This window comes from Vitis riparia, chromosome 15 (assembly GCF_004353265.1).
Source record: "Vitis riparia cultivar Riparia Gloire de Montpellier isolate 1030 chromosome 15, EGFV_Vit.rip_1.0, whole genome shotgun sequence".
Classification (NCBI taxonomy): domain Eukaryota; kingdom Viridiplantae; phylum Streptophyta; class Magnoliopsida; order Vitales; family Vitaceae; genus Vitis; species Vitis riparia.
In genome coordinates this window covers 3,122,879-3,147,603 of record NC_048445.1, presented here as the reverse complement: position 1 = coordinate 3,147,603, position 24,725 = coordinate 3,122,879, and the positions used below count along the sequence as shown (strand labels likewise).

The 24,725-nt window shown below is 36.0% G+C and overlaps 3 protein-coding genes across 6 annotated transcripts; 2 read left to right on the top strand and 1 right to left on the bottom strand.

Moving 5' to 3' along the window:
* The first annotated feature begins 307 nt into the window (after positions 1-307).
* On the top strand, positions 308-2,054 carry LOC117932817. Its single transcript, XM_034854152.1, has 2 exons — positions 308-525; positions 1,070-2,054. Exons 1-2 carry the CDS (start codon positions 472-474, stop codon positions 1,727-1,729), a joined length of 714 nt encoding a protein of 237 aa, XP_034710043.1. The 5' UTR covers positions 308-471; the 3' UTR covers positions 1,730-2,054.
* A 611-nt stretch (positions 2,055-2,665) lies between these two features.
* LOC117932816 (cytochrome b561 and DOMON domain-containing protein At3g61750) lies at positions 2,666-5,403 on the top strand. The gene is made up of 4 exons (XM_034854151.1): positions 2,666-3,326; positions 3,705-4,101; positions 4,283-4,569; positions 4,651-5,403. The coding sequence occupies exons 1-4, from the start codon at positions 3,111-3,113 to the stop codon at positions 4,927-4,929; spliced, it is 1,179 nt and encodes a 392-aa protein (XP_034710042.1). The 5' UTR covers positions 2,666-3,110; the 3' UTR covers positions 4,930-5,403.
* Positions 5,404-6,012: 609 nt separating this feature from the next.
* On the bottom strand, positions 6,013-24,562 carry LOC117932814 (protein TSS). 4 transcript variants are annotated; one of them, XM_034854148.1, is made up of 26 exons: positions 24,271-24,562; positions 23,785-23,871; positions 23,635-23,696; positions 23,007-23,099; positions 22,843-22,915; positions 22,313-22,615; positions 21,470-21,537; positions 21,231-21,362; positions 20,766-20,807; positions 20,073-20,597; positions 19,781-19,938; positions 18,410-18,941; positions 18,265-18,327; positions 18,061-18,162; positions 16,880-17,197; positions 16,405-16,497; positions 16,185-16,286; positions 15,946-16,050; positions 15,234-15,367; positions 13,768-13,951; positions 12,402-12,533; positions 11,893-12,005; positions 11,225-11,315; positions 8,190-10,471; positions 7,813-7,942; positions 6,013-6,271 (listed from the first exon to the last, which is right to left on the bottom strand). In XM_034854148.1, the coding sequence occupies exons 2-24, from the start codon at positions 23,843-23,845 to the stop codon at positions 8,366-8,368; spliced, it is 5,592 nt and encodes a 1,863-aa protein (XP_034710039.1). In that variant the 5' UTR covers positions 23,846-23,871; positions 24,271-24,562; the 3' UTR covers positions 6,013-6,271; positions 7,813-7,942; positions 8,190-8,365. The 4 variants fall into 4 exon arrangements, with proteins under 4 accessions (XP_034710039.1, XP_034710038.1, XP_034710040.1 ...); XM_034854147.1 differs by having other exon boundaries at positions 7,813-7,924; XM_034854149.1 differs by having other exon boundaries at positions 7,813-7,889.
* Between the last annotated feature and the right edge of the window lie 163 nt (positions 24,563-24,725).

Below are 24,725 nucleotides of genomic sequence, written 5' to 3'. Positions count from 1 at the left end.
CTCCTTTAAGATGCATTTTTCCATAATTCATTTTCAAAATTATACTCTTAACATTCTTTTACTTTTTCATATGAAAATTAATATATATATATATATATATTTTGATCCCTCCTTCTTTTTTTTCTTTTTTTTTTTTCTTTTTCTTTTTTTTTTATTTGTGCTTCTTGAGTCTAAAGACGTAAAGTACCTCTCCTTTACTATTTGCTATTTTTTCAAAAAAGTTTTCTATTTATGGTAAAGTTAGTTATTTCCGGTATGGTTGGCAAAGGAAGATAACTTCCACGGTTTGTTCCATCTATATAGGAGCCAAGACAAGATCTCCATATTTGCCTCCTGTAAAAAAATTCAAAAGCAAAACCCTAGAAACAAAACTAGATCCAAACAATTTTCAATTAAATTTCATCTCCACAAACCAAAGTTTTCCACATTTTTCTTCAATCTAGGTGCCCTTTTTTAGTTCCCAGTTTTGTAATGGAATGGTCTGTATCATCTGCTACCAATGCTTATCTTGATACCCTCAAACTGGTAGGCTTTAATTTCTTCCACATTTTTTATTTTCATTAATTTCCTTTAATCAACTGTTTATGATTAGGGAAATTGGTCTTTCATCTCTTCCTTTTTTTTTTTGGGTATTTTTCAGCAGAAATTATCAATTAATTTATTACAATGTGGAACCCAGATGCGATTTTTTTTTTATTATTATTTCTTAGGTTAAATTTCCTTTTGTTTCTTGATTCCCCCCAACAATGGGGATCTCTAAATTTAACAAGAAGATTTACAAGTTATAAATCAATGAAAAATAATCATTAAGAACTGCCCAACCCTCAATTTTCTCTCAGCCATCATGCATGAGGAAAAAGAAAAAGAAAAAAAAAATCTAATAATTTCTTAAAAATTAAAAATATTTATATATTTTGTTATATAAAAACCTAACTATAAATTTGAACGAGTCTGCCAATCTAGCAATATTTATATAATATTACGTGCCATTTCAAAATTATCATCCCTAGAGGGTGGCCATCTAGGTAGCTAGGGCTAACGCTGCCACTTCCATTGTTTTCCCATGCAGTGCAACGATGAGAAGAGACGGCAAAACTCATGGAAGACGCCGGAGCTGGAGAGCAATGAGTTCATATCAGCCCTAGCAGCAGGCATGAAAGCAAAGCTTATAGTTGAGGTAACCTCTGGGGTGTCTCCATCAACCATAGCCCTAGCAGCGGCGGCCAGACAAACCGGAGGCCGGTTGGTCTGTATTCTCCCTGAGCGAGTCCTGGACGAATCCACCAAAGTGATCAAAGACTCGGGCCTCAGAGACATGGTGGAGTTCAAAACCGGCGACCCCTATGAGCTGTTGCCCAGCTATGAAAAGATAGACTTCTCTTTCGTCGACTGCAAGACCGAAAACTATTCAAGGTTGGTGAATGTACTGGATGTTAACCCTAGAAGATCAGTGGTGGTGGCAAACAATCTGGTGGGAGGGAAAAAAGGGTTGGGAGGCCATGTAAAAGGGCTGAAGGATAAGGTTGAAGTGAGGTCCATTGGAAAAGGCATGGAGGTGACAATGATAGGGAGAAGCGACGACACCGATCAGAAGAGCGATTGCAGTGGAAGAGGTGGAGACGGAGGCCATTCTCAGGGTAAAAGAAGAGGGGCCAAAAGCAAATGGATTGTGAAGGTTGATGAAGAGAGTGGAGAAGAACATTTTTTTAGGATGCCCAGGTCTCTTTAGAGCTTCTTCCACAAGAAACTTCGTCCATGGCAGCAACGCGGAGGTGAAATAAACGCATTGGCACTTTCAGATACAATCTATAACAAGGTCATACCCTGAAAAACCAATTTGTTCTAGTATACCAATTTGTCGGGTTTTTTTCGGGTTTTCAGTGAATCAAGTGACAGGAAGAACAAGGAGGGATCAATGTCACCCCTGCAGCTAAACATCAACCAGATTTATCTATTGAAGTACTATTAAACAAGGCCCACTGTCTACTATATATATTGGTATATTATCTTCCTAAGGTATAGAAATAAAACAAATAGTAATATCTCTTACTGCATATTATGGTGCCTCTTCATGTCAGCTTTGTTCCAAATTTTTTGGGGTGGATTCCACATAATGAATTCTCCTTTTCCAATTTCAGTTGAGATGTCAAAGGAGAGAAAGAAACCTTTATGTTATCTTGTGATACAAACAAGAGGGGACTCAAAAGTTCATATCCATCAATTGTATTCCCAGCAAACTAAGCAATATTTAAAAGTCTAAGCTTGATGATTATGTCCCCTTCAAGTTCCATAAAAACCAATAGAGAGTAGCCCCACCAACTCCTAAATATGATTAGAAGTTGGGATTAAGACCGATAACCTACTGATCCCGAAACATAAATTGTCAAAAGAAGTATGATAACCTTCTTCTTAGAAGAAAATAGACCATTTTTTATCAAGTTTTAAGCTTTTTGTACCATTTTGGGGGCCAAGATTGTTTGTGATTGTGATAACTATGCAGTGCAATTGAGAAGCTAAAAACCCATGTCCATGAATTTCACAAGATCCTAATCTGTAATGTCATTTACCTAGAATACCAACCAATCAACAAATTTTTTCCTATCCTTTCCCCCTTTTTTCCAGGAAAAGTGGGGGGTGGGAAATGATGGTTGCTTAGTTTGTAAACTAAATTCATGAAACCATAGCCTCAAAAAACTATACTCCGTAGACTTGGTCCCAAACCCATAATGCCCTAAACCACCATGTCATTTTGGCCCATTTCCAACAACATGAATTCCCAAATTCTAGACTAATCAGAAAATAAAATAAAACCTTTTTCTTCTTCCTTTTTTTCTGATTCAGAGTTTTCAAATAGTAGTTGATGACAAAGACAACCAAGCGGTTGGATGGTGTGTCAACAGGGTTTGGCGGGAATGATGATTACCCGCCACCACCAACAATGACCACCCCCATCACCTCCATCACCACCAAAGCAAACGATAATAATAATTCAATCTTCATATTCAAGAAACTAGTACCTCTCAACTGCTTCGATGCCTACACAATCACCACCTCTCTTTTTCTTCTTCCCAACCTCTACCCTATCTTAGATCTCCTTCCATTCCATTGCCATGGCATATTCACGATCTGGGGCTTCATCTATCAGTCTCCTTCTTGGATTTTTTGTTGTTTGGCAGGCCAGTTTGAGCTTTTTTGCAGTGGCTGATGAGGTCGAGGCAGGCGGATCCAATCTTTGTGGAGCTGATTTATCCACCTTTCTTCCACCCCCTTATAGCAATATGTCTAATATGATTTGTTCCCCAGTTTGGAATACTTTTGCTGTGAGAGTAAGTCCCATTATACCCTTTCAAATTGATTGAATTTAAATGATTGAGAAGAATTGGAATTTGAAACTTGTCATCGTTTTTTATCCTCGAGTTTTCTTAGGTTTTTTCTGTTGGAATAATCAAATTTTTAGGAACTTTTTCCGGGGATTTGATGATTTTAAGGAGATTAAAAACTCTCAGCATCATGTAAGGTACATTATTGAGAATTTGATATTTGGAAGATGGGAAAATTTAATCATTGAGCTGCAGAGGAGATTGGTCTGAATATTTGGATTCATCAACTAAATCAGCCACCTTAGGCAGGAATTTTTGCTAAAGCTAGACCCACAAAAGTTTTACAAGTTTTCTGATATAGTAACATGAAAAATTGTTTTGCAGTACACCCAGAACAAAGACAATGTCTTGACCATTATATTATCAGCAGTATACACTACTGGATGGGTGGGAATAGGGTTTTCAAGAGATGGGATGATGGTGGGTTCCAGTGCAATTGTGGGATGGTTCAACAAACAAGGTCACGCAAGAATCAAACAATACTACCTACAAGGCACAAAAACAACTCAAGTCATACCCGACAAAGGGGAATTACCCCTGACTAAAATTCCCTCTGCTGTTGCTCTTCATGGGGCTACAATGTACATGGCATTTCAGATTAAGCCTGAAGATCGCCTCACTCACCAGCCCATCCTATTAGCCTTTGGAAGTGGATATCCAGTCCACAACCACCTAACGCACCATGATGACAAAACAACCATCCTGTTCGACTTCTCTGCAGGTTTGTTCATCTCCATTCTTCAAGTACAAAGTAAGCTACATATGCGGCTAAGTTTGATGAAAGTAGCAGCAACAGCATATAGGTGTATCTGACCTATTGTGGCACTAAGAAAAGGACACCCAATGGCTCTTTATAAGTTCAAAAAACACAACTAACATGAAAATTTTCGCTCGTGTCACAGGTTCTGTATCCACTGGATCCAACGGTGTTGTCGAGTTGAAGAAGAATCATGGCATATTGGGCATAGTTGGCTGGGGTCTATTCCTTCCTTGTGGGGCAATTGTAGCTAGATACTTCAGACATAAGGATCCCCTATGGTTTTATCTTCACATATCTATTCAGTTTGTGGGATTCATCTTTGGGCTTGCGACTGTGGTAGCTGGAACACAACTCTATAACAAAATCCATGCCCATGTACGTACACACAGGGGCATCGGTATCTTTGTTCTTACACTTAGCATTCTTCAGGTTTGTCCCTCATCTGATGATTAGGTTTCTCTCATCTTTGATTTGCGCTTTTTTAATCTGTATTTCTGGGTTGGGTTTCAGGTAATGGCATTCTTTCTACGACCAAACCATGAGGCCAAGACTCGAAAGTATTGGAATTGGTACCACCACTGGGTTGGGAGGATTGCCCTGTTTTTGGGAGCTTTGAATATAGTTTTAGGGATCCAAATTGGAAATGCTGGGAATTCATGGAAGATAAGCTATGGATTTCTACTAGGTGCAGTTCTAATCTCAGTTTTCGCCCTGGAAGTATTGTTGTTCATGAGGAAGTCAGAGAAGCTCAATGAGAACCCAGCCTTCCAAATGAATCCGGTCATGTAATCAAAACTCAAGAACTCCATTAAAGGTCTTCTCTAGATTCTTACTCTCATCTGTACCTAAAGAAGGGTCGGTTCTAGATTTTGCATGTCAGGAATTGTTCTACACTCAACCTCAGCCGCGATGAACTGCATTCAGGTTCAGTTTAAACAGAATCTGAACTGAACCGGAATTTACAAGTGGTTTGGAATGTCTTATGGTAGAAAAATGGTGGTAATAAGCAGATAAGGGTTTGCAAATTGAGGCCATTCTAGCATGAAAAACTTACATCCACAGAAACTCAAGAGTGATGAAGCTTTGTTTGAGTTACAAGTTTAGTTTTCTCGGCAGCCAAATGAAATTTCATTTGGGATTATCGAGCATTAATTTTGTTAGCATGAGCATAGTTTCAATTCTTTTGTTAATGTTTCGTTTGCTTCTGTAGAAACTATTACTTAGCAAGCTGCAACATATATATCATTTAGCACATATTTACTTGTTTGTGTGTGTATTTCATTCATCTCATATCTACTTACTGCAACCACTCCAAAAAAGATCCTATTATACACGCAAAAAAAAACAAAGAAGAAAAAATATCCTTTCCTACATATTCTCAAGAGTAAAACAGAGCAAAGAAAATCCATGAAGGATGAACAAAATCAAGCTCTAAAGCATAGAAATCAGTGAGATATAATTGGAATTCACTGAAGCTACGTCTAATTATTAAGACAAAATAGTACTGACTGAAGAAACAATGCCTCTTTGATCAATAAGCCCCATTTGGAATGAAGATCCTAATGCATTTTCTGGTTTTTTTCCCCCCTTTTGCAAAGAAACGTGGTTGGCAACAGATTTTCAAAAAACTGTTTTCCAAAAATATTTCCTTATATTTTCAGAAAATTTTAAGATCAGAATCAAACATCCTCTGTTCTTAAAAACACAAGCCCTTTCTAATACTTGAAAACATAAAAATAATTATTTTCATTCAACCATGCCCTAAATTTCTCAGTTCAATAATTTAATGCAGTTTCCAATTCTCTGTTTGGAAATATGATCTCCCTTTTCCGTTCTCTAATTGTTGTATTGCAAAAGCAATATCAAAACAGATCGGCAGAAGCAGTACTGAATTCTTTCCTCTTATTAGTAACCAAAGACAATTCATCAATCCCAATCAAAAAGGAATTGAAGTCATATACAATTAAATCAAATTAATTATTAAAGTCGCCGTGGGAACCAAGAAAAAAGAAACTAATCCTCAGTTTTTTTATTGCTGTGAACCAAAATTTTCTAACTAAATTAAGAATCAATGTTTTCACCTTAAAAAGACCCCTCTTCAAATCCCAGAAAGTAAATTTCCTATATAAACCTGCATATCAAGCAAAACCACTGATCAGTGCATGATAATATACAAATAACCTAATTTAACATCCAAAAATACAAATGCATATTTCCAAGGTTTCAGTAGACCACAGAAAGAACTGGGGAAAGAAAAAAAGATTATGAAAGAATCACAAATTCACTTGTTGATTTACCATGGAAAGGACAAAGGAAAATCAAATATAACAAAAATTATTTAAAATTTAATATCCTTAACAAATTTTTCATTATATATTAGAGGAAAAAGGAGTAACAATTTGGAAAGCATATGATAAAGAAATATGTCAATAGCTTAGATGGGATGAAGGATTATACAATCGTTATATAAATACAAGGTGAAAAGGTCCACCAAAGAACTCACATTATTTTGATCCCCAAATTGGCCCTGATTGACGACTGAGAAACAATATTAATGTTTAAAGCATTGATGTTATTCATGATACAAACATAGTTGTTAAATACTTACGATACACGATACGATACAATGATATGATACATTTTTTATGGAAATCGATACATAATCTGTATCTTTCTTTTTTTTTTTTTGATAAATATAATTTGTATCTTATTTTAAGGCATATCTTACGATATACGATATGATAGATGACATTATGATACAATGATACGTGACATTATGATATAATGATACATGACATCCTCAATTATTTTCTATAATTTAAAAAAAATTAAATTAAATTTTTTTAAAAAAGAATTTATTATGTTAATTATTTAAAATATACTAAAAGATTAAAAATTGATCATAAAAAGAAGAAATAGGTAAAATAATTTTATCTAAAAAGTTGCATTCTTGTTGTCAAATGCTATATTAAAAGTCAAGTTTATCTTTACAGTGAATATTGAAAAATTTTCATTTGAAAGTTGATAATGAAAATAATGGTAATTAGTTAATAAAATTTTTTGCTTAATATATTAGTTTTTTTCTTAATTTCTTTTTTAGGGGAAAAGAAATGACGACAAATCTAAAAAGCTAGAAATTTAAAGATCACACACATATATAACAACACAATAAGTGCATATGCCTAGTCAAAATTTGGAACTAAAAATTATAGCTAAAAATTGAAGAAGTTTATTTTTATGGATTATGTGATGAATTTACATATTAAAGTTATATTTTGCTAATTTGAACTTGTCAAAAGTTTATCATTCAATGTTTTCATATGATATGATGTAGTTTAACTCTTTAGATTCCATTATCTTCCATAAAATTGGTTATATATTACTCTATAATCCATTCAATAGATATTCGCACATACATATTTTTTCTATTTATTTTTCACCATATAAAAAAACTTACGATACACAATACAAGATACATGATACAGAAAAATGGAAAACAATACACAATATGTTTTACGAGTTAACAACTATAGATACAAACAGTAGTTCCAGTTATGAAACTGTGTTCTAGGTGCATAAAAAATTCAGAAATCCCCAGTAATCGCTGTAAGTCTATACTAATTTTAGAACAATTTAACAAACAGAACCAAAACTTGAATAGCAGGATGATACCTGATGTGAAAAAGATGGTCTCCTTTCCTGCATGATTGTTTATATTTAGACCCAAGATGAAGTAAAATGAAAAGCACCTGCAGTATTGGTTTTTGAATGTTGGAATAGTAGCCTGAGAAATCAAAATATTCTGCATTGAGACCATATGGATATCCCATGTGATGATTAGAATGTTTTAACAGCTTGGTCACTTATAGTTTGTGGCCAGAAGGTTCCAGCAAGAGAGTTGGAACCCATGGTGAAGGAAATTTTAAAATAAATAAATAAATAAATAAAAATAAAAATAAAAATAAAACACCATCCTATGAGCTACCATTTTCTCCTCAATAAAAAATCAATAATAAATAGAGTGATGGCTTTGATTATAGGGAACTAACCTGCATTTTCCAGGAAGTTGGTGTAATCAAAACACTGATAGGTAAGTTGTGACCATGATACAAGAAATTTTCCAAGATTATCCTGCCACTTGTATATTGACAAAATGAGGAATGCAACCTTCTTTCTCTCTCAACCATCCTGCGACCATAAGGTCTGTGAACAACAAATCTGCGGGTTACACAGCACCAGCTGCACTCTCTTCCCTCAAAGAAATGCTGTTTGACTTGGCAACTTCACTCCCTCTGACAACTCTGTTATATATAACTTTGAAAGATTGCGAGCCATATGGTCGATTGAGCAAACTTATCGGCATTCTCAGAGTCTGCTTTCGGTTTCTTCTCCCTCGTATCAGAATGCTGAAAGTTTTCTCACCGTCAATCTTCTTCTCACTACTGATTCCAGTACACTCATTTGGGCTGTTACTGTGACCCAGTTGTTCCTTCCCAGAACTTTCAACCGTACAAGGATCTGAATGAGCAATTTCCTTCCCATTTTCTGAGCCAACCACAGGTATTATATTTGCATCACCCATTGCCTCTGATGCAAGAAGATTCACTTCCTTAATAGTTTCTCCCCCATTGCTAATCTCTTCGGGCAGGATTGGAGCCGAAATCAGACCTTCAGAATTACCAGATTGCACTTTTGGCTCCAAAATGGGATCAGAAATTGGCTCAATAACAGGTGGAATGATAGAAAACTCCATTGGATGGCAGCCTGGCCAAACTGTACCAGGCATAAACTCTGATGCATTAGGATTCATATTACATTGCCAAGCAAAATGATTGGGATGAAATGGGCCGCTAGTCACAGGAAAGTTACTGGCCGGTATTGCTTGGGGTTGAGTATAAGGAGGATACATAAAAGGTAATGGGTGCATCATGTTTGGGGTTGGAGGAGGTGATGGGTATGGGTGGTGAGGAGAGGAGCACATTGGATTAACTGCAGGCAAGACAGCAGCAGGCCCTGGATGAAGAGTCATGTTCAATGGCCAAGCAGAAACAGCTGGAACGGCACCGGGACCAGAAGGGAGAGTAATATTCATGGCCACTGGTGGAGGACGTGCTATGGCTGGTGATGGATTGAACGGAGCTGCTGATGCAGACAGCTTCTTATTGGGCAACTCTCGAGTATCACCTAAATTCAGAACTGATGGTTTGTCCTTTAAATTTTCAACTCCCTGCAAGGCAGAGGGAGAATTTCCATTGGCCTCAGAACTGCTAGGGTCCTCAGATAGCTCCTCATTAGGAGAATCAGTTGAATTTGGCCTGCCATCCATTTTGACACCACCCTGTACCACCTCTTGAACCTCAGCACCATGAGATTCAACAGCTTCCACGCTCTTAGAAACAATCTCGGAAGGAATATTTCCGATTGCATCACCTGACTGAGTTTCATTTTTCTTTCCAACAACTTCAACTTCATCTTTTAAGTAATCTTTGGAATGTAAAATAGAAATCTTATTCTCCTCTGCATTGATATTTACCGCCTCTGTAATCATCGAGTCTGTACTTTCACTTGGTTCATTGGTTTCCACTTCTGGTTTTCCAACATCAAGTTGCCGGTTATCTGGAATATCATTTTGGAACACTGTCACCTGCATCTTAGCAATAGTACCAGGTGGGGCCAGCGCTACTTCCTTGTATGAAAGAGATTTTCCAAGACTCACTACTGATTTCTTCTGTGAAATTGGACTCATGTCATTTGGTGCAGAAATTGTACCAGTTTCTAATTTTGTGGCTGTTTTAGTAGATGGCACAGACTTCACCCTGTATGTAACAGCTTTAACTATTCTGCGCCCAAATTTAGTACCTGGGGAGGAGCCTGAGGTGTGGTAATCTGTACTGCCAGCAGATATTGTACGTCTCTTTAGCATGTAATACCTACTATTCTGATAAGTATTCTTAACTTGACTATAGTCCAATTCAGTATCCACATCCTTTTTCTGATAACTATAGACCTTGCTGATAGTTGTTCTTCGCTGTCTTATTCGCCGCCCATATGAACCAGCTGATCTCAGCCTTTGAACTGATTGCCATCCATCTTCTCCTTCAGCATTCGTTTCGGATGAGGTTTCATTGCCAATGTTCGGCGTGTCCCCAGAAGCCTCATCCATAACAGGCTGTTCGGCAGGAACTGAAGCAAAGCTGGTTTCATGATTTGTATCTACACTTCCTCCAGATTCAGGTATTTGTTTTTCTTCATCTGAAGTTTCCTTTGGGGTATCTTTTGGAGAATCCTCAGGACTTGCTAAACTGAAATCTTGGTAGGATGTCCCTTTAACCTGCAAAGAAAGATTCAAAATAGTTTAATGAGATTAAAGTTACAGGTATATACACGCACATAGACATGAGGGCTTCAAAATAGGCATCTTGGCTGTCATTTAATTATGTTGAAGGGTGGGCAATTTTGCTTCTTAGAAAAAACTAGCAAAAAAGAGAAACCATCATTAGAGAATTGAATGTTTGACCTCCAAAACTGCAAAAAGGACAAATTTCCTTCTTTCATTTTTTTCCTTTTTTTTTTCTTTTGTTTTTCTTGGTTGAAAAAAGACATGTTAATTGGAGAAAATGTTTTGTTGGTTTTGTGAAAAATTGTCCCCATGCATGTCTCGGGTATTTTAGCAGCTCACTGTTTGTTTACCCCTCTTTGACCCGAAACCAAGCCGCCTCCTTTGAGATTCTGGCCCATGGCTGAGCTGGCTTTGGGCCACAAACTAGGCTAGATGGAAGGCTCACTAATGGGCCAAAAGATTAGCCAGAGGAGTTTTACTGCAGCAGTTTCACTGATTGGGTCATTTAACGTAGCTTGATTACATTACCAACCTTCCTTTAGTGGCTGTTGGCAATTGAACTAAGGCTGTGAAAGGGTGACATGCAGACAAATCTTGAAGGGTCAACAAATAACAGCAATTAGTCAATCTTCCTCTTGCCATGATATTAGTCAATAAAAACTTTTTTAAGCCTATTCCAGATCTCTTTCCCATTTGCTAAGGGTTAAAATAATTTGAACAACCTACAGGGAAAAAACAATATACCTTTGCGATATAGCTTTTCCTTTTCACTGTCACAGCATCTCTTCCTTTGGCATCTTGACTAGGATTGATGTAGTCAAGCAAATCTGATACACTGCCAAGTAAAATATATCATAACTATTATTAGCAAGGAAACATTAGTTTATGTGCAAGAAAGAAACCCATGCCAATTTTCAACCTCTATCAAGCACATGTATCATATAGCTAGTAATGATACCAGTCTATGGGGTCCTCCTGAAGAATATTCCTAAAGGCCATCTTTACCACATTTATTGTTCTAATACCCTGTGTCAGCCTTTCAGTCATGAAGATACTCCTCAAAAAGCACTATAGCCAGGAAAGTACAGCCTTTTGACATGGTTCTCTGGAACAAGAAGACCCAAGTGAAGCCTATTGAATGTTTAGGTTCATGATGCTTGCAAGGTGACATTTATAGCAAGGACACCTTTTTTCCCAAATATTTTTAGGTTAGTATTTCCCATATGATAATTTTTTAAAATAGTTTATTTTTTATATTTATTGAGAAATGTAAAATGAACCAGACTAATAACAATGCAACCCAATGGTATGATGAATCATCAAAATAGCAGGGGCAACTGTGCACCCTATCAACTTCTTATGCATGATCAATTGCAGAAAGGTCAATCTTGCCAAGGACAATGATGGCATACCTTAGGTGGCCTTTGCTGGCTATGGATGCATCAGGTTTTCGAGTCCCATTTCTTGCAGCTTCTTGCTGTTCAAAAGCCTTTGACTCAAAGTACTCGAGCCAAGCAGCAGCATCCTACAGCATTCCATTACAGAACTTAGAACCATTTTCAAATGACAAAACTTGAATAGAATGAAATTAAAAAGAATCATCACACGTGCTTCAAAAAGATGATATAGAAAGCGTCATCATGCAGCACACAAGCTCATTTATTCAAATCATTCCTTTGACAGGACTCCATATTTAAAATCAAGGCCATTAATTATCCTAACTATCAAACTACTTTCAATCCTTAGCACTGCCAACTAAGTTATTTTATAGATAAACCATGTAAAATCCATGTTATGGTGTGAATAGCTAGTACCTTTAATAAATAATAATTCATGCATATGAGCTATTACTTTAAGTAGCAAGGGACATAAATGCTTCCAAAAGAAAATTTATGATTTGTGGATATCTTGGACTCAATACCTGTGTACGCAGGTCATCAGGGCCCAGCTTTGCTCGGAGAATTTGCAAGGTTGTTTGCTCATGCTGAACGCTCAAAGGGTATGCTTCCATCAATGATAGAGCAATTGCTATTGCATGGTAACTTGCTGCTGTCTGGAGAGCATTAAAAGAGATGGAAATTAGCTCCAAAGGAATGATATACACAAGTGTGGCCCAAAATAATTTTTCCCTTCTAAATTCAGATGAAATCCTCTGAGATACTGTAATCTGTTACTTAAATATACAATATGTCCAAGATGATGTTTATATAGCTAATTTTTTTTTTAAACAAAGTTTGTATTTGGGAAAGAAGGCAAAGCCCCAAGCTTACAGTTGAGCAGAAGCAACCCCAATAGAATCATTGGATAGCTTTAGCCTTATGGCACAGATTATGCTTATAAACAGTACTGATTCCCTACTGTGCAGAATATGTATCTTCAATCTGTACTGGAGAATCAGATCCTAAGAGAAAACCCCTAGCTAATAAGCCATTTAGTACCATTAAGTTAAGCACAAAAGAGATGCTCTTTTTGGAAAAAAATGAAGAGGGGAAAAACCATTACAAGCTCAACATCCTATACTATAGCAAATAAGATTATTGGGTCTAAAACAGGGAAGATTACAATTACACCCCTTCTATGGTATGGCAAATAAGAAACTCTGGCATAGTCATAATAAACACAAACAGAACTTCCATTAAAAGATATCAAGGCAGTGTCCATTAGTGTAATGGTAGTAAAAGTACTACCATACTAATAACAACTGAAAAAATAAAAATAGTATTAAAAACAGCACACCAGGCTCCTTTTTTATCAGTTCTGTAAATCTTGGAAGGATTTCTCATCCTTCATTGTCCTCACCAAGTTCAATGCAATGAATTATCTTCCTTCTAATAAAACAATTACAACAGCAATAACAGAGTTGTGGGTAGGGGGCAGGCAGAAACTTGAGCACAATAAGAGCACATAGTTAAACTTGATCTTACACAGTTACACTCTACATAATTCATTATTTAATAACAGGCTCCCACGCATCTTTGAGAAAATTATGAACTAAAAGTGCTTGATACATTTAAAAAATAACCAAAAAAGGAAAAAAGAAAAAAAGAAAAGCACTTTCGAACCAACCACATTCAAAGTGAGTGTTCAATGAGCCTACCCTTGTCATACCACAAAGTAAGCACACACCATGTTCCCATTCAATATATCAAAGTAATCCATGTTCCAACTCACATTAGATAAAATATTTCATTCCATCATCAACTATAAATCAAAAGACTATATTATAAATGGAAAAAAAAAATAAACAAAAAAATAAAAGACAGGAAGAAGCTACAATAGGGAGGAACCTGAATATGATCTGGACCAAGTAACTTTTGGTTGCACTTCAGAGCTTTATGAAGATATCTGAGGGCCACATGCACATGTCCAAGGCCTTCCTCCATCATAGCCACATTGATATATGTCGCAGCAGTGTTTGGATGAGATGGGCCACAAGTGAGATGCAGAAGATACAGCGCGCGTTTTACATATCTGATCAATGAAAAATGTGGCCAGGGGTAAAAATCAAATGGAAGCAAAAAGGCCATGGATAAACAGGCTAGTATAGAATTCTGTGTCTTACATCGCTTAAAACATTTTGGCAAAAGCATGATAACTTACAGAAAAAGTTATGATTAGACGGGATGTTATTTTCAAGTTAATTAAAAAAAAACCTATGATTTAGCATTCAAACAAAATAAAAAGTGAAGCATGTTGCTGAAACCTAATAGAACAAAATGGAATCACTACAGAAGCAATAGTTCCTCCTGTAATCCTAATGGTAAGTACATATGTTCCTAGCATAAGAAAGAAACTAGAGCACAAACTAGTATGACATTATTGATAAACCCATCAACTACATGCATCCAATAATCAGTATACTGCATGTAAAGCAGTCCTAAAAGACAAAAAGGCCCGATATTAAAAGAATCAAACAATTAAATAAAAAGAAATGAACAAGCAAAAGAGATATAAGCAGTCCTGGAAGGAGGACATACTAGATATATGTGACCATACTACCAGGTTGACTTTTAGGTCAGCAGATCAATAACAATCATATTTTAGTAGCGTCATGTGAAACTTTGTGTCAGCATCTTTGTAACCAATGCACTTTCTAATCTATCCAATAGGTACACCAGATTCTCTATTGACAGAACCATATGGCTTTATCGACTATTAGAGAATTGATTAGAAGCTGTTTAGAAGATCAACAAGTAATATGGAAGACAAGCTAATATATTATTTCTAAAGTACAGTCCAAATGGTGCACAGAAAACTAAACAAGTGAAATATATTAGATGCCATTGGCAAGTCAAACAAAGGTGGATGTATTCTTATATCAGTGCTCCAATAGTATTTACATATCAGTGCAAACCTTTGATTCAACATCCTTCATAATCTTTAGTCAAATAAAATTCCTCAATTTTTTCCACTGCATATAATTGGGACTTGACTTAACAAAATTATCATTCTAACAGTGTCAGAATGAAGGTTTAAAAAAACTAATTGGCATAGCCATTTCCCTTTTATTCATGTCAAGACTCTCAGTAATAAATGACAATATCATCTTATTTAGTGAAAAAAAAAAACTAAATGACAACAACAATAAAGAAGGGAGGTTTCAAGTTTGAGTTCCAGTAGGACCAAAAAAATGATAAGTATCAAAAAAGGGAAAAACAATATAACTTGACTGCTGAAATTTCAAGCAAGAAAGCACAAATGTTTATGAATAATACATGAAAAGTCAATAGTGCATTACACAAGACCAACATACTTGAGAGCCAGTTCTGTGTGTTGAAGTCTGTAATAGAACACAGCGAGATCTCCATAACTCTTCATTGTGTCTGGATGATCAAGTCCTAGTTCTCTCTCATTGATGTCCAACGCCTTTTGTTGATAAATTGTGGCCTGAAATTGGGACAACTCTTGAATTAACCATATAGTTATGGAAAAATGAGAATAGGCAACAAGAAAAAAAAAAAAAAAAAAACAGCATAGATTTACATGGAAAACCCTAGATGGGAAAACCATAGGCAAAGGAGAAAAAAATCCACTATGTCAAAAATTGGTGCAAAAGGGGAGAGATTCGAACGACTACTACATAGGCATAAACATCATAACCCTAAATCCTATACACCAACGCATAAACATCATAACCTGATCCCTGCACTACCACCACAAACCTCCCAAAAAATCTCATAATTTTTCTTTACTACATATGTCGCACTGCAAGCTTTTTGGATCGGACCAAATAGAATTTGGGTCACCAAACTCTAACACATATCATGTAAACTTTCTCAAAGAAAGGAAAACACCAAATATCTTTGAAGGTTAGATGCCTATATAGTGACTGGAGCCTAAAGGGCAAATCTATTAGGTGCATTTCTAGAAATAGTTTAACAGAACATTGAGAAAGACAACAAATTTATTATTCTATAACAGAGAAGATTCCATGAACACCAAGACAAAATGGACTCGTAATGGACCTGATTGAAGTCCCCTGTATGATACAAAACTACAGCAAGAAGGCTGTAAGCTCCTGCTGTCATTCGATGGTAGGGACCACAAACTGCGACCAGCTTTGCCAGAGCCTTCAAAAACCACAAAAATACAAAAGGTAGCATATTAATTTACCAATGAACAGGCAAACAAAGATTTTTCTGCTGCACCCGATTGGTAGTTTACATATAGAAATGACAAACCGATGGACTTTTAAATCAAATACCTTTGTCCCATAGCTGACTGCATCTTCAAGTTTTCCCTTATCTAGAGCTGTTTTTGATGATTCTAGAAGTTGTCGTCCATCTGCAGATGAGCATGCTGCTTGCTGAAAAGAAAAAGAAATGCAATTAAATCCAGATTATTGAATGGTTTAATTATTTGTAAGACAAGATAAGAAACAATGTGTTCTATTATTCTATCAAATAGCATAGTTTGTTCATCACCTTATGCGCTGGTGCCAAGCTAATAACGTCAAGTTTTTGGAAAGGGTATGGAGAATCCATATCAAAATCCCTTGGAACTAGCTCAATTCCCACCTGAAAAAGAAAAAGGCAGAATCGTCAGCCCTCATTTCCACTGTGAGCAAGAAGACCTGTTATCCATGAGTTTTTCCTAAGCATTACAAATATTTGTTTTAATATATTTCATTTCCTGAAAAGATTTTCCCTAAACTAGGAAAGAAATTAATTTTGCTTTTAAGAATATATATAATTGCTGCCCATCCATGATATAAATATCCTAAGTAAGTTCGTAATTCTTTTTCCATTCTCTCAACACAACTGAAGCATTCTTCAAATTTATATAAATAACCCATGATATAATGTTTAAAATCATAAAACTACAAAACCCACATATCCAATATAAAAGAATGTGGGGCATACTCAAAGTTTTGGAACACATAGGCCAATGCCAAAATACCTTATGACATAATCCCCGTAGAACTGCAAATTTCCGCACATCTTTGTAGTTTAATGTGCTAAAATCCCATTCATATCGCTTCTTCAAGAATACCTCCAACCATCTCCACACAAGGGGATGAGCATTGCATGACTGATTTAATTCTCTATTTCCAGGAACCCCAAGCATCAGATTCAGTGCAGCAGCTATTGACATAGCCAATTTCTCAGGATTAACAACAGCAGCTATTACTGCCTGCAGAATGTGCTTAAAAGCTCGCACTATCATCTCATGAATACAAAGTGACTGCACGTGTGATAACTTTTCTGAAAGTTTAACCTGGTAAAGAAAAAATACCAAGCATTATTTGAGATGGGAAAAAAACCCATGTATAGTAATATTTCATAATTTTGAACAATATTATATGGACACTTCAAAACAAGTGAAGTACCATCAGACATGGGCAGAGGATGTTTGCTTGACATGCCTTCTGTTGGGCAAATACCCCACAGGCAAGTCCAACAAAAGAAAATGATGAAATCCTAGTTCAGTAAAAGTTCCTACTTCAATATATTCCTTTTGTTAAAATATTTCAAAATGGATGAAATTACCTCATAGGACATAAAATGTCACAGATACTCCATCTTACACCATGGTAAAGATACTTTCTTAAAATACAATGTTTTAAATGGAGAAATGAACCTTAAAAAGCTGATAAATTCTGTGTAATCTCTATAATCCTAATTATAAATCTCAATGAGATTTCCCATTTCTCAGAAAGGACACTGAAACAGATGACTTGTCAATCTATGACTCAAATTTCTGAGTCTCCGACTGTTTACATATCCCATGCAGGAATTGATATTTACTTCTGGGGGTAGATAAAAAATTACCCAAACAAACAAAAGTGTTTGTTTGGGTAATTTTTGCAGGTAACTGGTGATGATTGATTCAAACCTTTTTGATAAACAAGGTTGGAAAATAGCTACAGGAGACACACTTATAGACAGAAGGATGCCTAGTTGTCCAACACTGTGACCTCAAATAACAAATTAACAATTGATGCAGACACAGTTTGCCAAAGTTCAAGAGGTTGCAATGCATCAATAAATTGAGATAAAAATTAGGAGTTTCTTTATGATGCAGAAATACTTTACTAAAACATGTAAAGGAATCAAAACCTAGGGGAGTACAGCACTTACAACATGTCCCAGAGAACGCATTCGAAGACCTCTAGTATGCATGAAATCGGTCAGCGTCCGACCATCCACTGGTGAGAGTTCCAATGAACCAAAATCTGCAACCTGAATTGGACAATTTTCATGCAGACACAGAAACAGAAATCACCACAACCTTATTTTCATGCAGACATAATCAAGTTCAATCAGATATTATTCAGTGGTTACCAGTTTCGGAAGTGCAACTTCACTGTAATATTTCTGGGACAGATCAACTAGTTCCTGTAAAGACTGTCAAAGACATGGGAGGATAAGTACAGGAAACTGAACAAAGAAGGAGCTTATACCTCCAATGGTATTGACAAAATATTACCTTTCGGTGGAGTCCAGTTTCAGATTGTTTAAGCCGGGCAAAAGCTGCATCAGACAGCATCCTCTTCAGTGCAAGTTCATTTTCATTTGCATTAGCTTCAAGCTGAGGTTTTGTTGAGGACAGTGTAGAATTTTCAGCTTCCCCAATAACACACTCTGCAGGGGTTTTTGATTTCTCAGACTGCATTTTCAGATTGTTGCCATCTGAATTTTTCTTATTGTTCTTAAGAGATCTAAGAGGAGTACCAAGTCCCTCGACCTTCATCTCATTTTTTGTCTTTGCAGTAGATGGTTTCTTATCTTTCTCTGTGTTGTTTTGATCCTGCAAATGCTGTATCCAGCACGCTCCAAGTTCCCATCTCACAAAAATGTGCTTTTCTACTTCCTCTTCCTGAAGCTTAGCAAGACTTTCTTCCAACAGTCCCTCCACAAAAGCTTGAGCAGCACTGAGCTCTTCGTGTTCAAGTGTTTGTGAATGCTGTACAAGTTTGTTGTTTTCTGAAGCTGTTCTTTGGTGAAGAAGCAATCTCAAACTGTAAATAACAAGGTAAGAGTGAGAAATATGAATAACTACATCAATGATCAAAAGGAGAAGTACAGATTAAGGAGCATGCACAGGCACAGCACAAACTTATGGAGGAATGTATTTGTCAATAAGCTTTTATGCAGTTTTAACTCTTACATCTCTTTTCTTATGAAGGGAAGCGGTAGCTGAAGAGTGAACATAGAAAATAGTAAACAGCATTGGGATAAACAACATTCTATAAATAAGCTTCATACGACATGAAGGGTAAATTAACCCACCCTTTGATGAGTACATCCCAAAGAACTCCGAGATTGGATAAAACCCAATCTTTTATCTTCTGAGAACATTTGCCACATTATTGATGATAAAGTAAAGTAATTAGGACCACTAAGAAAATGACTTGATTTAGCCACAGAATTCTCCCAGGTGAGAGATCATGGTAATAAGTTTCAATTTCAGTAGAAACCTAGATGTAATTGACACAATAATTTTGGACTCTGTAAGATAATTGTAAATATTTCCACCATGTTCACAAAAATTTCAAACAAAAGAAAAAGAAATATTACAAATTCTTTTTGGACTAACATAATTTCCTCATTCTCTACAAAATAAATAAATAAACAAAATAAAACCTTGGCTAGATCCATGAATAATGAGTTCCTAAGGCGCCAAGCAATTCTCAATTGTCAACGCAATCCAATAATCCACCCAATGGTAAGATTTCCTCAACTGTAACAGTATATTCACAAGTTCATGATGAATATCTCCACTTCTAGTGTAAAAACATGAGAACAGCATAGCTTACACAGGATACTTCAGTGACATGTTGTAGGGTTTGACAAAAACCTGTTAATATTAAGGGCATTGGCACCACCTTCAGGCTGATCAAGAAGTTCAATGCTTTGAAAATGAGTATCCATTTTGCTACTTTCTTTCCCTTCAAGTTTAACCACAGCTATATACCCACAGTATCTGACATTGACAACACCAAGAGTGGCAAAATCCTGCACTCAAAATGCAAAATTTTCTTCAACCATTTTAGCGGAAACCACTTCATATATACTAATTCAAAAAGAAAATATTCTGGATTCAAGGAACAGTCCTACTGATTGATCCTTTTTTTCAGAAATTATCTTACATGTGCAGCAGTATTTTCATCAGCAGTGATCCCTTTCAGTAGGTTTCTTTCTGCTAGATTCTGTTGCCCCACTCCAGTCGCTTGAATCCCATCAATTTTAGTATCCACCTTACAGCTTGCATTTGTAGCATCTTTCATGACAATAATGGTTAAGTCCCCTACTCTCTCACTGTAAAGAATTTCACTGTTTACAGATGAATGGGTCAAATCTAGTTTTCCCATTACATGCTGCACAGCCGAAATGGCTCTGAAAATGGCAACATCTACAAACAGGCTGTGAAGAAGGAATGCTTTCCGATCTCGAATCTGCCTCTCCTCAGCTGTCTTGCAAGGCATAGATGCAAGAAGCAAAAACTCGTTAGCCCAGGGTATCAAGTCGCTTTTGCCATCTCTTCCTTGACCACCTCCACTTCCTCCCCATGTTTCATCCTCCACAGGTAGAGGAGGGAAAATTGCTGGTAACTGTGCTGCAACAGGGGGGATAAGCCAAGTGTTGGCTCTGAAGCCATAAGGGAGATTTCCAAACTGCAGGGGGTGTAGGAAGTTGGTTATAGAACATAGCAAGTAGTTAGTCCAAAGGAAATTCAACACAAACTATATCATGAAATGATATATCCTGCAAGGTCAAACCTCATAGCTAGATTAAAAGAGTCAATTCATCAGAACACAGGAATCAGTGCATTGATCATGTACCTTGTTGCGTTCTGAAAATGCCTTCATGAGATCATCATAAGCCTGAAATATGATAAATAAGATGTGTGATAGAACTTCAATCAGATTTTAGACCCACCAAAAAGAGGAAGCAACAAGAAAGAACTATCCAAAAGTATGACTTTTCTGAAGGATGAAACAATGTTACGAACTAGACATGAAGCTCAATCTCGGGATACTTCCACCAAATCACTTGAGTCTAGACACATGTTTAACTCCAACTTTATTGGATTATAAGGAGACAAGACTAGAAAATTGTTCAAAGATCCATGTCTAGCATATACATGGTCTGAATTTTTATTCTTTTTTTTCCCTTTTATTCTTTTGATAGGTTATACATAGCCCGAAATACAAACACAAACGTGCACATAACCCAAGAGAAAAAGTACAAGTATAGAGAAAATTAAACCAAAAAGAACCCAAGTTTGGCGAGTTAACAAAACTAACATTGTCAAAGGCTCTACTAAGTTGTCGTAACAGATCAACAAGGTTGTGACATAAAATCCGCTGCTTTCCAATGCTATAAAATCCTCTCCTGCAGACTTCAACAAGAACCAATTTTCCATTGCAAAGCTTCACCTACCCATGAGCAAAGCAGCTCATGAGGATTTTTCCAAAATAGAAATGAAAGAAAGAAAAAAAGCACTAACTGAAACTTAAAAAATGGTTCTGTCAGAGGGCCTTACTTCAAGCGAGAAAAGATGATCATGCACTAAAATCTCATCATCATGCCATTTTCTTGCTCTCCTTATAACTGCAACATTCATGGGATACCCACTGAGTGTCTATGATTAATAATTGATAGTAGCCCAAATTGCCTTAATAGAACAAGAAATTAAGGTGCTATTTGAAAAATGAAACTTTTATTTTAAAAAACCATGCTTAATTGTTGCATTCAATTCTGCTTTTAGGATTTGGTGACGGACGTTTAGAAATACAAGGAAACAAAAATTGAAATTTTCTTATTCTGTCTCTTAAAACGAAAAAACAAAGCATTTATTTTTTCCTTGTGTTGATAGTAGACCAAATTGCCTCATATTTTCAAAGAACATGAAACAAAGATGTCGTTCTGAAAAATTTTAAAATTTAAAATAAATAAATAAATAAATCTCTGATGGTTGCATTTCAACATGGTTCTTAAAAATTCGCAACCCAATTCTGTAAATATGACAAAATATTAAAAAGGATAAAACAAACAATAAAACATAATTCTTAAAAATTCAGGTTTTTTCTTTCTCTTTTTCTTTTTTTTAAAACCAAAGAATAGAAGAGTTTTTTTTGTTTTCCTTTTAAAGCTTAATTTCATATACTCCATTGCTGTACTGGAACTCAATCTAAATCTGAAAGCATAATAGATTCGGTTTGCCACTAAATTTCACTCGTTGTTGACTTATGCACTCGCCAACAACGACAGCCATGAATAGAACGACCGTTCTCGCATTAAAACGTTCCGTTTTAGCGTCTGAACGCCACTAGAACACACCGATTCGAGTCTCGCAAATTAGGAATAAGGCGAAAGAGATATTTACATTGCAGAGGAGGCGTGAGGTGCGAGAGAGAGAAGAACTCATAGAAGCTCCCAAGCTTAGGGCAGGAATTGCTCATCTCTCCCTCTCCTTCATTGGCCGACGATGGCGTAGGCGGCGGCGACGACGACGATGATTGCTTGGCATTCGCCAGAGCTTTGCTCGATTTATTGCCGGAATTCTTATCCTGCGCACCCTGGGCATTTTTGCCAGCATCGGACGGTGAAGGACCGAAGCACGTAGTGCAGGCTACAATGTCCAAAACCCTTCGAACGTGCGCCGCTGCAGTGTCTTCGTCATAGTCCTCTGTTGCAGGAACCAAAAATGACTGAAGTCAGTGATTCAGTGTAGAATAAAAAACGACGTCGTAGAACCAAGAACGGAAAAACGATGGGCTGAGCTAGCTGTTCAGCGAAGCAGAAAACGACGTCGTAGAGTCGAAAATGGAAAAAAAAAAATGAGTGGAGTGAGTTGTTCAGTGAAGATAAAACGACGTAGTATGCGACGCAACGACGTCGTTTCACATGGAGTACCTTCTACTAAAGTTAAAACGCATGGCTTCAGCGCTGCAACATCCACGGTGTCCTTTAATCCCGGCCCTCTCACCTAAATAAACAACAAAAAGTCAATGATACCCCTCCATGGCATATTCAAATTTAAAATCCCCACGAAAAACTAGGGTAAAATCATAATTTACCTCATGGGATAACGAAAAATTGGTGATGTTGCAAGTTATCGTGTTCACGGATAAGAGCCGACGAACATCTATTATCCTGTCCGTTGATATTCCCTGCCCAAATATTCATTTTTTTCAATATATAAAAATATTGATAAATTTGAGTTAAATACAATAACATCAAATAATCATCCACAACTCATGTCCGCAGATTTCGGCCGGTCCAATTACGCAACCTTTTACAACCATTTATTTGTTTATACGCATAGCGTGTGTGTCCTTCTTATAATAATTTATTTAAAAAAAAAACAAAATTTATGTAAAATATAACGTAAAAATTAGACTATTTCAATATTACAAACGTCATTTTCTACGACTTTATAATAGAAGTATATGAAAAAATTTTATCATTTAGAATGCAAACAACAAATCCAAATCATGATGTCGATTTTTGATAATGTCAAATACAAATTTATTTGTATATCAAAATCTTAAAAAAAAAAAAAAAAAAAAAAAAAAAAAAAAAAAACCTTTTGCTTTTCGGAAAATATAATGATATATAATATAATTTTATATAAAATTAAAAATATTTATTTATTTATTTATTCAAAAAGAGGTTGTTAACCAAAAATGTAGAAAATGAGCAAACCTTTAGAATGACGGAAGTTTCATCGGGGAGGTTGACGGTGACATCCATGACGACAGGAAGAACTGCAAAATTACATTAACATGTGATTAAGAAGTTAATTAATGTTAATTACAGGTTAAATAAGATTTAAGTAAAAAAATAAATTAATACCTTTCTCTTCTTTTTTCTTCTTGTCTCCCCTTTGCTTTCCACGTCCACTCTTAGGGGCCATTTTCAACCTTTCCTCAACCAAATGAGCTGAAATATTGAATATTCTTTTATTAATGTTCATCAAGTATTTATCAAAAAAATTCGAAATTAGCACCAAAGAATATGGTCTAAAGACTCTAAACTTCATCAAACCAATAGAAAAAAATCTCAAATTGTGAACTTTAAATTAAATAAATTTAAAATAAAAAATAAAAAAAATCCAAAGACCCACCAAAGAATATAGTATGAACTTCATTAAGTAAATCAAAAAAGCTTAAAAAAATGAATCGAAAAAAAAAAAAAAAGAGGTTTAGAGCATAACCCATCAAGTATTTATTGGAAAAAGGAAAATCCAACGCCCTCCGACGAACATACTCTAGACTTGATTAAACCAATCAAAGAAGCTCGAAGGGGGGTGGGGGAAAGAAAATTCTCATTCAATCTTACCAGAGAGTGAGCAGAAGATTCAGAAGATTAAGCTGAAAACTCTTGACACAGACAATCAAAAGGGTCTTCAATCCGCCATTAAAGCTCTGAATAAAAGAGCTCCAACAGAACGAACAGCTAAGCTATAAATATCTAGTATCTGTTAAGTGGTACGAAGATGGATGTGGGGATGGGGGTTCAGAGGGGGGATGATAATGGAGAGATGTTCACCATTGAAGAGATAGAATATGAAGCTCGAGAGAAGAATGAGAAGAGAAAAGAAGAGAGCAGAGAAAAAGAGAGGAGATATGGAGAGGTGTGGAGTGTGATAAGGAAGGTAGGGCGGAGATTTAACAGTCAGACATATGGCATTTTATGGCAGCTTCTGCCTTATACTCTGTTATTCAGTAATTATGACTTTTTTTTTTTTTTTGTTCTTTTTTGGATTTTCTTGTATTTTTATTTTTATTTTTTAT